The sequence below is a fragment of the Euleptes europaea genome, chromosome 4 (assembly GCF_029931775.1).
Source record: "Euleptes europaea isolate rEulEur1 chromosome 4, rEulEur1.hap1, whole genome shotgun sequence".
NCBI lineage: Eukaryota > Metazoa > Chordata > Lepidosauria > Squamata > Sphaerodactylidae > Euleptes > Euleptes europaea.
Window position 1 is genome coordinate 107,594,973 of NC_079315.1, and position 14,276 is coordinate 107,609,248.

The 14,276-nt window shown below is 45.5% G+C and overlaps 1 protein-coding gene across 1 annotated transcript in view; it reads left to right on the forward strand.

Moving 5' to 3' along the window:
* The first annotated feature begins 5,671 nt into the window (after positions 1-5,671).
* The window catches only part of LMAN1 (lectin, mannose binding 1), a 34,573-nt gene continuing 25,968 nt past the window's right edge, over positions 5,672-14,276 (forward strand). The window contains exons 1-3 of the mRNA XM_056849067.1: positions 5,672-5,882; positions 12,642-12,796; positions 12,881-12,988. Coding sequence (XP_056705045.1) covers positions 5,681-5,882; positions 12,642-12,796; positions 12,881-12,988 — 465 coding nt within the window. The 5' untranslated portion in view covers positions 5,672-5,680. The remainder of the gene's footprint in view (positions 5,883-12,641; positions 12,797-12,880; positions 12,989-14,276) is intronic.

Genomic DNA, 14,276 nt, shown 5'->3' on the forward strand with positions numbered 1-14,276 from the left:
TATCTCCCTGCAGATTTAAACTGCAGGCTTATGCCGGACATAAACTGATGTAATATGGAATCGAGCACTAGAGGGAGCAAAACATGTGCAGAAGGGGAAACTGGCAGAGGCTCTTATAAATTAACATACTTTAATAAAGGCAAGCCCTGACCTGAATCGCTCAGGCTAGCCTGATCTCATAAGATCTCAGATATCTTCCTTTTCAACTGAATCCAGGGTGTAGAATAAAGTCAACTGAAATACAAACGTCTTTCCCAACAATGACATGACAGCAGAGAATGTGGTGGTTACTTGGGCAGGCAAACCTCCTGGGGAAGACTATTCCATCATAGTGGGGCTGCAACTGAAAAGACCCTGCCCAAGTAACCACCACATTCGTTCAGCCGGTAGGGGCACCCAGAGCAAGGCCTGTGATGCATATCTTAAGGCAGGGATGGGGAACCTCAGGCCCGGGGGCCGTATGCGGCCCCCAAGAACATTTTTTGTGGCCCTCGGGAGCTCTCGGGCCCTGCCGCGGAGGCGTGGTGCAGGGTGGCCCTCCCTGAGGGTGTACCTGGGGCCACGGCTTGCAGGGGTGCTGCAGCACCCTTTGGACCTCCTCTTGCCGACTGACGGCTGTTGGTCGGTGAAAGGAGGGGGAGGGATGCTTCCCCCAAGGTTGCCCCCTATAGCCGCAGAGTGCAGGAACGCCGGGGCACACTGTAAGCCCCTCTCGCTGCCTGTCGGCGGTTGAGCAGCGAGGGGGGGGGAAAGAGGCTCCCGGCTCCCGGCAGCAGAGCATGCGCGCAGGAGCCGATTGGGCTTCGGGGGGGTCCTTTTGTGGACTCGGGCGGGAGGGCATGGAGCCTGGGGCCAGGTCATGTGGGGCCGGCGTGTGTGTGTGTGGGGGGGAAGGCTTTTCTCTCTCCTTCTCTTTCGGTCTCTTTCTTTGTCTGTCTCCCTCCGTCCTTTTCTTTCTCCCCCTCTTTCCATTTCTTTCTCCCTCTCTCCCTTTTTCTCTTTCTCTGTTTTCCTTCCTTCCTCCCTTGCCGATCGACCACGTGCTGCGCCCCCCTGGCGCCTCGTTTGCTCGGGCCCACCGCTGGCTGCCCTCCCACCTGGAAGGGGGGAGGACCGGGGGAGCGGGGGCACCCTCCAGGCCTTCTCTGCATGGCCTCCCCTGGGGTTGCCAACCTCCAGGTGGTGGCCGGAAACCTGGCAACCCTAGCCTCTCTCCCCCCAACAGGAGATCTACACCTGGAATGGCCCCTGAATGATGTTATAAATGTGCAAATGGCCCTTGGCAGGAAAAAGGTTCCCCACCCCTGTCTTAAGGAATGAGTCAGGCTGTTTTGGAAAACAGACAAGGTACAAATCATAGGACATTTATGCATAGGAGGTTTTGCCTTGGATTTGCCGCTGTCTAGATGCACATTTTCCCCGTCCAAATTCTCAAAACTCAACAATAAGCCCCCATGCAGAGTTTTGAGAATTCGGATGGGGAAAATGTGCATCTAGAGAGTGGCAAATCCAAGGCAAAACGTCCCATGCATAAATGGCAATAGGCAATATGCTGCACAGTACATGGGGAATTTTAATGAACACCACACAGGAATTTCTTTAGGAATTTTAATGGCCATCACCAGATGGACAGTAAAGAGATCCCTGGGTTGGCCGTTGTTCCTTGGGAACTGCAGTTCAGGATAACTGAAGTCACGTATCATGATCTCCAACCAAAGGTTCAACATCGATTTGCTTCACCTTCTCCGGTTCCATTGTGTGCAAAGGCTGTTTCTACATTTCCCCAGGAATCATATAGGAAAAGCATGTGGTGTATAATAAACACCAAGACAAAGTAGGAGGCTGTTGTCCTCGAGCTCGTCAAATTACATTTCTGGGTCTTCTTTTTTGTTGTCCGACAGAAGGCAGCCCTTGATTAAAACCAATGCGATCGGGATTAAACAATTCCTGAAAGAAAGTCTGGGATTTATTTGCTAGAATCTGAGCCAGCAGCCAGTTGACCTTCAGGCTTGGAACAGGGAGGTTTTGTTTCTTGGGATGGTTCCCATTTTTAGACAAAATCTAAATTTCATATCAGATAATGGAAGTAAGAGAGCGCTGTGGCTGAGTTTCTGATACAGTACCTGAAGGTATGAAATGCTTAGAGTCATTTGCTTCTGGATCCAAAGATCTCTGTTTGTTCAGATGATAACCAGGGTTGATCAAACTTTTCTTGAATTATTATTCCGAATACAAAGGAAAATATTTATCCCCCCCCCCAAATAAAGCTTGATCTAGACATGCAGCAGGAAGAGGTGGGAAGGAAGAGACAAAGTCCTGAGATGGTTGAATAGACTGCACCAACTTGACCTATGATTGACATAGGTCGCGGATTGTGTGACCAATATACTTTTGTATTTGTATTTGAAATCATAGTAACTGTCATTGTACAGCAAAAAAAACTTTTTGTTTAAAGTGTGTGAGCGTTGTGCTGATTTCCTATTTCTTCAGCCTCCAGGTATTAGCTGGAGATCTCCTGCTATTACAACTGATCTACAGCCGACAGAGGTCAGTTGGACTCTATGGCATCGAAGTCCCTCCTCTCCCCAAACCCTGCCCTCCTCAGGCTCCACTCCCAAACATCTCCAGGTATTTCCCAACCCAGAGCTGGCAACCTTACCGAGGATGAGAAGGGGAGAGATTTTTGCTTGGGAATAAACCCCCACCAAACTCAGGGCTGAACTGTATTTCTGTGGGGCCAAGTTTGACAAGAGTGTCAGAGTAACAGAAGAAATAGGAAATTTCCTCAATTCTACACACTCCTGTAAAATCACACACACACAAAGAATGACACAGCATCGCGGAAGTGAAGACCCATCACCACATACAAAGTTAACTAACAATTATTGACCTATTTATTTAATTAGATTTCTACTCTGCTCTCTTCCCAGCAAAGCCGGGCTCAGAGCAGCTAAGTCACTGGAGAAATCCAATAGCACATATTAAAATTTTGATATGATACAATACAGATTAAAATCAATAAAATTTAAACAATCCAACAATAAACAGAGTAACTATTATTACATTGGGAGCTTTCCATAGATTTTGAGTCAGTTTAAACTGCAACCTTCTATAACGGATTCTTACTAAATCAGATTCTGAGGGGGAAGTGATTAACCATTGCCACTAATTTTGGCTATGCCTCTATCGTACAAAGTGCTTAAATTATGGTGCTACCATCCCCAGCTATCACCCACAACAAAAGCGCTCCACGAATCTGAAATGAGCGACGTGACAGATGCTGGCCGCTTGTAAAGGTGCGGGGCGGGGGGTCACCACACCTAAAAAAGGATATTGCAGAACTTGAGAAGGTGCAGAAAAGAGCAACCAAAATGATCAGGGGACTCCAGCAACTGCCCTATGAGTTGTGGTTAAAACACTTAGGGCTGTTTAGCGTGGAAAGAAGGCAGTTATGGGGAGGCATGATAAGAGGTCTATAAAATTATGCATGGAGAGAGTGGACAGGGAGAAGCTTTTCTCCCTCTCTCATAATACTAGAACGTGGGGTCATCTGCTGAAGCTGAAGAGTGAGATTCAAAACAGATCAAAGGAAGTATTTCTTCACACAACGCATAGTTAAATTGTGGAACTCCCCGCCGCAGGATGTGGTGATGGCTGCCAACTTGGAAGGCTTTAAGAGGGGGGTGGGCACTGTTATGTATGCAGCGGGAAGCTGGAACCATGTTGAGCTTGGAGTTTCTCCAGGCTCCCGGGCATATGTGTTCTCATTGGCTCAGGGGTTGCAGCCGCCCAATCACAGACATGGGGCGGCGTGGCCCCGGGCAGCCGAGCGGGCATATAAGTGGGGGTTTGTTGCACAGTTCTCCAGTTCTGTTCTTGTTCACCTAATAAAGCACTTGCTGTTGGAACTCTGTCTCCAGGTCTCATGTATCACCCACTGATACATAATAGACACGTTCATGGAGGACGGGGCTATCTATGGCTACTAGTCAAAATGGATACTAGTCATGGCGCATACCTATTGCAGAGGTTCCCAAACTGTGCTCCGTGGAGCACTTGGTGCTCCATGAAACATCTCCATGAGGAGACTGGAAAGAAAAATACTACTGTCATTTGGTTCAGTGTGTAGGCGTTAGGTGAAAATTAGTGCTCCATGACGAATTTCTCTCCTGACAATCTTCTAATGTGATTTATGCCATCACATGCCAGCAATGCCCTTCCACAATCTACATCGGACAAACAGGTCAGTCTCTTAGACAAAGATTTAAAGGACATAAGTCTGACATCAGAAACCACAATATTCAAAAACCAGTGGGAGAACATTTCAACCTTCCAGGACATTCTGTTGCAGATTTAAGAGTAGCAGTTCTCTTACAAAGGAATTTCAAAGGGAGATTGGAAAGAGAAACTGCTGAATTACAGTGGATATTCAAACTAAAGTCAATGCATTGACCTGGGCTAAATAAAGACCTTGCATTCATGGCTCATGACCAATGCTGATTTCTCCACCCCCATCTCTCCCCTGGACATCATAGACTCTTCTGCATACCACACCTAATCCCATCACGCCTGCTATTCACATTTACATACTGTTAATATTTACATACTAATGCTTGTCTGAATTCACTCTCCTCTACTTAAAGACAGATGGATTCACATTCTAACTGTATCTGAAGAAGTGAGCTGTGGCTCACGAAAGCTCATACCCTGCCAGAAAATATTTTTGTTAATCTTTTTTTTTTTTTTGAAAATTTGTATTGGTTTTTATAATATAAATTTTCCATGTTAACAAACAACAATGAAAGTAATATGAAAATCTAAATCATAACTAATGTTGTTATAATTATTTAAGTACTTAATAAAAAAAAATATAGGAAAATTTTTTGACTTCCCCATCACCTCCGTCCGCCTCTTAATAAAGAATTCTATCCCATCGTGATCCGATCTGATCTGAATTGTTCTTATATCTCAATTAAGTTTCATTTACAATAATCTGTTAATATAATTAATTACACTTCTTTATGTTAATAGTGTCACCAAGATCAAATTAAAAGGTACTCTTCCATTTTCCCCAGTCCTAATTCAGTATTAGTCTTTAAGGTGCTACTGGACTCTTGCCCTTTCCTCCTGACAGGTGCTCTATGACTCAAAAAGTTTGGGAACCTCTGCTCTCCAAGGACCAGAGGAACATGCCTATTATATTAGGTGCTGTGGAACAAAGGCAGGACGGGGCCGCTGCAGTTGTCTTGTTTGTTTGTTTGTTTGTTTATTTATTTACAGCTTTTGCCAGGACATGTCCTGTTTGTGAGCTTCCCAGAGGTGCTTGGTTGGCCACTGTGGGGACAGACAGCTGACCATAACAGACTCGCCCAGCAGGGCCTTTCTTATGTTCTTACGGACAGTCGCCCGCCGCTTTTATAGGCGCGCGGAGTGTGGGGGGGTGGAGGCTGTGGGCGGGGCCTCCGCAGAAATAACCGTTGCGCGCTTCCCCCCTCCCATCCCACGACCGTTGCCTCAGCCCCGTGGGGAGGGGGCGGGGACAGCCGGGCCACGCCCCCTCCCCGCCTAACCGCCACGCTCTTTGCCCTTTGCCCGCGAGGCCGGCCCCTCCTCCCCGCCCTCTCGGCCAATCAGGGAGCGCCCTGTTGGCCGAGCCGGGCGGCGCGCAGCGCAGTCCAAGATGGCGGCGGTCTCGGTGCTGAAGGGGAGCCTGCTGGTGCTCTTCTGCCTAGGCAGCCGCTTGCTTCACGCCGCAGGCGCCACCGGCCAAGCGGGAAAGGGGCCTCCGGCGCCCCACCGGCGGTTCGAGTACAAATACAGTTTCAAGGGGCCGCACTTGGTGCAGGCGGACGGGTCGGTGCCTTTCTGGGTGCACACGGGCAGTAAGTACTGAGGCAGCAAGGTAGACTTCCTCTGAATGTGGAGGATCCACTTAAGTATTTGGGCCTAGTAGTTTGTGATAATCTTTTCCCCTTTCTGTAAATGTACTGTAAATGTATTGAGATAGCAAGGGAAGTCTGTTGCTGGGCAGGATAACTGTGTGTGAAGGCAGGGGGTGAAATGTCATGCTGAAGTGTCAGAGTGAACGATCAACAAGGATAGGAGAAACTGGATGAAACGGCAACTGTACTGAGTCGCCTTTCTGCCTGTAATACAATCAGATATGCATAACTTGTTGATGCGTCGTCATAACTTGAATTTGGATAAATATCTCTTCCCCAGTATAATCTTCCCCAGTATAATTTCTGCCCATTAGGGCCTCTGACTCAGCAGCTGCAAAAAAACTGTTTTCTTCATAACGATCTTGGGTCTCTCTCCCCCCCCCCCAACCCCCAGTTTTGTCACATCAGTACCCACAGGTGGGGAGGGAGCTGTGGACCTTTGGCTCGCTCTGAAAAGATGGAGTACAGCGGCAGAGCCCATTAGGCTGTGGCGAGACTGGCCCGCGAGCATGTGCCGAGTGCAGCGCGCTCGCCGTCGAGGCCACTGCGCGCCTGGCATTAGGGACTGAGCTTTGCAGGTCAGCGGGGTGTTTGCTCCCCTTGCCACTGACAATGTCGCCTTGGGGTCCCTATCGCTTAGTAAAAAAGGCATTATGTCAGTCACAGAGGCATTGGGAAATATAGTGCGATCGAAGTTCCTCGTAAAAGCGGCATTCCAAAAGGGCATGGGCTAATGAGTCAATGGAGCCAGAAGAGCAAGGGCAGATCCTGTCTGAGTATGGTATATTCAGAATTCTGCCCTGCGTTACCATAGAAGGGTTAGCATTCAATCTAGCCAAGCAAAAAGCTCTACAGAGACGAGGAGTTGTCAAATAATATGTATAGGCAGGCAGACCATGTGGAGGGGCTGCTTGGCATGCAGAAGGTCCCAGGTTCAATCCCCAGCATCTCCAGCTAAAGGCAAGTAGGTGATGTGGAAAGTCCCCTCCCTGCCTGAGACCCTGGAGAGCCGCTGCCCGTCTGAGTTGACAATACTGACTTTGATGAACCAAGGGTCTGGTTCAGTATAAGGCAGCTTCATGTATTCATGTGACTGCCTTCAGAAATGAGCCATGACAGCCTGGTAGAGGAAGGTTTTGGTGGGTAGAGAAGTGAGAATATCTGACGTGGGGCCAATTTCCTGGCTTCCTTTTCTAATAAGAGACTGTCACATAAGTTCTCCTTCAGTTGGATAAGTGTCTGTAGGAATCCTCCCCAGTATCTTGGTATTTGCGCCTTCGCGCTGCTACTGCGTTAAGTACCCAGTAATTTCAATTTGCGATTGAAAACCACACGGGTGGACAATGGAAATGAGGATGATATTTCTGTAAAAAGCGTAGGCCATGCAAACCTGAAGTCAGCTATTCTATGGCAGAGAGAAGGTGGCAGCTCACAGAAGTGGTCTGGGTTGGGGCATGGCCTCATGGGCACAGACACCTTTGCATTCTCTGGTGTGTGGGATGGTGACAGTGAGCCTGGAGCCCTGTCATACCTTAGACAGTCTTAACCCAACTAATCACTTTGAAGATCTGCCTCTTCATCTTTGAGGGAATGGCCTTATAAATGTAAGACCCTTGTGCCATTACAGTTTCAGCTGCTGTCATTTTATATAATGCCACCATTGCTTGAAGTGATCTATACGGGTGACTCAGCAGCTGCATGGAGAAATTTGAGTTTGAAGATAGCAGAATAGTTTTATAAATTGTTCAGCGTTCCCCAACTACCCCTTTTTCCTTATGGAGATGATACTTAAAAGATCCTGTCCATTATACATGGGGGAGCACATTTTATTTATCTGACCTTCTGTTATACTAGAACATGACATCCACACCCATTGCTGCATATAGACACAGGTACTCATTCTAAATTTTGACGTACCTCAGAGTGCAAAAACCTTACATATGCATCTTCAGTTCAGCAGGTGCATTATCTTTTTTGCATTTTGTAATACCAAACAAAGCACTGGTAACAACATAACTGTGGACTTATAAAGTTATAAGCCTTTCTGTAGGAGCGGTCAGACAGGATGTGTATCTTCTCTAGTGATTTAGCTTAAGTAGTGGGTATGTTTCAGCATGTTTCCACAATCTTATAGATCTTAGAGGCTGTGACATTGGTTTATATTGCCTTCTGATACAGAGCTGTTACAGAGCTGTTTGCTGCTGTTCATCAGTGTTGTGTTGCTTTTCCGAGATAGGTGATTAGTGGCCTCTTGCTTTACCAAGAAGTAAAACACACCATATGGTGAGTGGGTAAGCTGCAAAGGTACCCCAATACCAGGTTAATTCTTCAAATGCCTTCTGACAAGCTAGCTGCTCTCTGTTGGTCTTGTTGGTTTAGGGAAGCCCACCCACGCTCTTTAAACCATTCTGTCATGCACATGTCAAGATATCTAAAGTCTTCAGGATTTTCTCATCCTTTTTCACTGGATATTTTATGGCCACTGAGGATTTTAATGCACGTGGGTGATAGTGACTGTGGTAGAAGAGGATGCTTGTAGTTCCGTATGTACTTGCATAGAATACAGGTGTGATTTGCTGCCTTATCAAAGTTACGAGCCAATTGTAGGGCTGAGATGTTTCTGGAAAATTGATTTTAGTGATTTTATAACATTCCTTGATTTTCTGTAGGTAATGTATCTTATAGTTAAAGGTCAGGTATTGGACTTGTGCACAATTGTTTTAACTTGAAGCCTAAAGTATGGCTTGAATGTACAAATATGTTTCTTCAACATAACGTGTGAACTTTATTTTGGGCTGAAGTTACCTGTGCCATTTATCTAGCTACATAGTTCTCACAGAACTGCTTGCATTCTTAGTCAAATTACACTGTTGAAGTATAGGTAAAAAAGGTAAAGGTCACCTGTGCAAGCACCTGGTCATTCCTGACCCATGGGGTGACTTCACATCCTGACTTTTACTAGGCAGACTTTGTTTACGGGGTGGTTTGCCATTGCCTTCCGCAGTCATCTTCCCTTTACCCCCAGCAAGCTAGGAACTCATTTTACCGACCTTGGAAGGATGAGTCAACCTTGAGCCGGCTACCTGAAACCAACTTCCGTTGGGATCGAACTCAGGTCATGAGTAGAGCTTGGACTGCAGTACTGCAGTTTACCACTCTGCGCCATGGGGCTCTTTCTTTTCTTTGAAGTATAGTGGAACTATTATTATCCTTATGATGATGTGTCACTACTCACAGAGGCAGTCTTATAGTACTTTCCATCTTGCCTACCAGCATCCCCTCCCCTTGCTTAAAATCCTGCCAAATGGTTTTCAAAAACCTGCTGGGTATTCTGACTTTATTTTGGTCCTAAATGTATCTTGGCGCTATGGAGTTTGATTTTTTTTTTGAGGTGCCCCAACAGGTGTTTGCAACTTCTCTGGTGCTGTGCTGACAGTTCCATCATTGGTTAAACTTGTGTTTGAATCATGAAGCAAGCAAGTAACACCTAATATTAAGTCAAATGAGGACTATGCAAAAGCTCAGGTTTAATACGGTGAGATTGAAAACCAGGCTAGGGGAAATAATAGAAAAAATATTAGAAACAACAATAGAAATAATTATGTTCTTTTTTTTAAAGAATGAACATAGTATTTCAGTTCATACCAGCTTCTTAGTATTATAGTGTATCACCGGGTACTGACTTCACTGGTGGAAAACAAAATGAGGGTTGAGAGTAAAAGAAAGAGTTTCTTAATATGAACATTTATTATAACGAAAGTGCATGATGTCCCTACAGTGACTGACAGTGACTGACACAGGGGGTGTTGCTCAGTGGTAGAGCTTTTACTTGGTATGCAGAAGGTCCCAGGTTCAATCCCCGGGTTCTCCAGTGAAAGGGACTAGGCGATGTGAAAAAGACCTTGGAGAGCCACTGCCAGTCTGAGTAGACAATACTGACTTTGATGGACCAAGGGTCTGATTCAGTGTAAGGCAACCTCATGTACTCATGTGACATTTGGCTTTATGACGGTTGTGCTTATTTACCATGTGAAGCTTTTTAGTATCTGCTGTCGGATGATGGCCTAGTTCAGAAAGTGCACTTTCTCTACTACATGTGGGGATCTGGCACACTGGGTTCTGCTTGCATTAGGTATGGCCTGTGTGTGTGTATTTGCTGGGATCATCCTGAGACTCCTGGATGTGTCTTCTGGGTACAAAGAGTCATCAGAAATGAATCTGCTGTGAAAGGGTGGTCCTATACATTCTCGCTTAAGGGCGATGATGAAGAAGAGTTGGTTTTTATATGCTGGCTTTCTCTACCACTTAAGGAAGAATCAAACCTGCTTAAAATCACCTTCCATTCCCCTCCCCACAACAAACACCCTGCGGGGTAGATGGGACTGAGAGAGCACTAAGAGAGCTGTGACTAGCCCAAGGTCACACAGCTGGCTTCATGTGGAGGGGTGGGGAAACTAACCCGGTTCACCAGATTAGCGTCCGCCACTCATGTGGAGGAGTGGGGAATCAAACCCAGTTCTCCAAATGAGCCCTCTGGCAGAGTGCTGGGCTGTGTCATGATGTGCCAGTGAGATGTAGTGGTTAAGAGTGTCAGACTAGGATCTAGGAGACCCAGGTTTGGATCCCCACTTGTGCCACGGAAACTCGCTGGGTGACTTTGGGGCGGTCACACTCTCTCAGCATAACCTACCTCACAGGGTTGTTGCGGGGGTAAAATGGAGGCGAGGAGAGTGATATAAGCTGCTTTGGGTACCCATTAGAGAGAAAAGTGGGGTATATGTTAATTGCATAAATATAATTGTACTTAATTCAGCCCGTGAACAATTTTCTTTGACTGTAGGAGCCAGCCCAAAAATGTAGGCGCCAAACTCACTTTTTACCCCTCGAGGGTTTGTGTTGTGATTTCTATATTTTCTAATTATTGCTATCACAAACCCTAATCTTAAGCTCTTGACAAGTGCTATAGTATATAAATAAATACAGGTAACCTTAGTTGTTGTCACCACAACAAAAAGCTAACCTCTAACCCGAAACCAAACTTCCCTCCAGTTTCTCATTATTTATTTTCATTACAACTTGTGAAAGTTCCACTTAATTGAACATCAGAGACACCATAGAAGTAGTTAATCTACCACCATTGAATGGGGTGGGGTAAAGTTAACCTATAACATGAACATGACATGAGCTTCATGTATGTACATTTTTGTCATGCAACCAGTTTTTTTTAATGTGAAATGATAATAACATTTGTACTTCTGCTGAGGATCACAGAGAGGGCTGCACTGCTGAACATAATAGGTGCCACAATAAAAATTTCTAGCTGCCATAGCAACCTGGCACCTAGGATTTGTTGAACCTTTACTTAACTGATGTTAATAATACTGGGACAGAGGGGCTTATGAGAATGTAAGCAATCTCTTTATTAAAAAAAAAAAAACAAGACACCATTTTACAGAAGTAGAACTTCATTTTGGGTTTTCTGCTTTGTGCATCAGGTGGTAGATGTCCGTGGTTTGTGGCCAGAGTTACCCCTATCTGTGGACGAACTTGTAATACCCTTTCTGCTGCCACATCAAAAGTTTTATTATGTTGCATTTTTTTTTAAAAAAAAATATGCCTTTGTATGCCTAATGAGCTCCAGATCAAATGTTGAGGCTGGAATTGTATCCTGTGTGCATGTAAGAAAGAGTGAGGTGTGCAGAAAAAGTATTGCCACAAGTTCTCTTCAGATTGTGGTGGCTCATAGGGAATCCTCCCATCTCTTAAGAAGAAGAACAGTTGGTTTTTATATGCTGACTTTCTCTACCACTTAAGGAAGAATCAAACCGGCTTACAATCTCCTTCCTTTCCCCTCCCCACAACAGACACCCTGTGAGGTAGGTGGGGCTGAGAGGGCTGTGACTAGCCCAAGGTCACCCAGCTGGCTTCGTGTGTAGGAGTGGGGAAACAAATCCAGTTCACCAGATTAGCCTTCGCCACTCATGTGGAGGAGTGGGGAATCAAACCCAGTTCTCCAGATCAGAGTCCACCGCTCTTAACCACTACAGTTTGTAACATGAGACGAATCCATAAAAATGGCAACCATTGTTTAGAGAAGACGCAGATGCATACAATCATCACTCTTTTCAAAGCATTCCTGCGAATATCACTGCTCGTTGTATTCAGCGCTGCATGTGGGAGATATGTGCCTTCTACTGACAGAGTTTGTGGCGGGTTATCTAAATATGGTTGTATCTCCTAGGTATATGCCTCTTCACTGCTGGGGGTCTCAGCTAAGCAGACAATTGGAGCCTGCTGTAGTTTAAAGCGGCAAATAGGGCTAATGTACTTTGAAATAATGATGATTAAATACTTACCCTTTCTCCCCGCGCTGCAGCACTGTCTTTATCCCCCACTGCTGATCTATGAAATGTTGCCTCCTTCGTTCTGCTTAGATACTCACTGAGTGATCATTATTTCTCAGCCTGGCCCACTTCACAGGGATGGTTGTGGGGACATAAAGGGTGTGTCTGTGGCATTCAGTTCACCATTCTGTTCTTCTTATAGTAAGGACAGGATTGAAGATGTAGTAACTTATTCCAAACATTTTTGGAAGAATCAGTTCAGCAAATGCAGAGATGGCTGCGTTTGCAGCATTGCATGAATTCCTATGGAAATAATAACATTTTAAAATAATAAGTTACTAATGTTCCTTTCTAGATGCCATACCCAGTGCAGATCAGATAAGGATAACTCCGTCATTGAAAAGCCAAAAGGGATCAGTATGGACAAAAAACAAATCTATATTTGAACACTGGGAGATCGACGTGACCTTCCGAGTGACGGGCAGGGGACGGATAGGAGCCGACGGACTGGTACGTTGAACTGTTCCCTTCGCAAACAAATCCATTGTATGAAACTGAGTACCTTAAATCTGGTGTTTGAATTTCTCTGAACAGGCAATCTGGTTTACCGAAGGGCAAGGTTTAGAAGGTCCTGTTTTTGGAGCAGCTGATAACTGGAATGGTATCGGCATCTTCTTTGACTCCTTCGACAACGATGCAAAGGTTAGTGGAAAGCCTTGCAGGAGGTTTATACCAGGCAAAATGTTAGGAAGTGTGAGCTGCTCTGTTTTGTCAGAGTCCTTATAAAGTGAGCAGCATCTGGTACGGGCACACAAGTTGAAACACGCATGTTTTATGGCTGGTTCCTGTGCCCGTTTTCTCAGAAGTCCCACTGAGTTCAAGGTTTCAGATATTATTCCTATGTAAATGTATTTAATTGAATTTGCTGATCTGCAGATCGCACGTAAATCTTCTCTCAAGTGAATGTACAAATAGGCTATCACATTACCGTAGTATGTGAGTAGCCCTAGCTCAGTGGTAGAGCATCTGCTTGGCATGCAGATGGTCCCTAGTTCAATCCCCAGCATCTCCAGTTAAAAGCATCAGATGACATGAAAGACCTCTGCCTGAGACCCAGGAGAGCCGCTGCTGGTCTGAGTAGACAACACTGACTTTGATGGACCAAGAGCCTGATTCAGTATAGGGCAACTTCATGCGTTCATGTGCTCCTGCAGCTTGGAACATCTGCATCAGTGCAGAAGCTCAAAAGATTAAATTGTAAGAGGTGCACAGATTCTTAAAGATCTCTTACCTCTTACATTGGTATTCCATCCCATGTATTAGGGTGGTAGAATTTTGAAAAATAGAAAATGGGATTTTTGTTTGTAAGGTCAGTAAATCATCTTGTCTGTTGCATCTCAAAAATTAGCCTGTACTTTGAAAAGGGTGCTTTTTCAGTACCATGAGAGGTACACACTGTCATGGACTAGGATTCAGTGGTTAATGTGCAGTTTTGGTCTGTGCATAACTGCCACCATCTGCAACACCTGATGGATTGTATGATGGGTTGTATGCAAATGTGAAGTTGGCTTCCAGCCCAAGTGTTGTAACTTAAGAGCCAGCGTGGCGTAGTGGTTAAGAGCGGCGGACTCTAATCTGGAGAACCTGGTTTGATTCCCCACTCCTCCACATGAAACTAGTCACAGTTCTCTTATAGCTCTCTCAGCCCCACCTATCTCACAGGGTGTCTGTTGTGGGGAGAGGAAGGGAAGGAGATTAAGCCGGTTTGAGACTCCTTAAAGGTAGAGACAATTGGTGTATACAAACCAACTCCCCCTCCCCTTCTCCTTTGTACATGAAAGAGGATGCTGTCGTGAATTTCCCACTTTGCTCAAGTCATACAAATGTTGGGAGATGTGCATGTACCTTGCGCTGCTGTAGCTGCTTCCATGTTGCATTGTGGCTGATGGTGGTGATGGCAGAAATTGTTTTAATCATTTAAACATTTTCA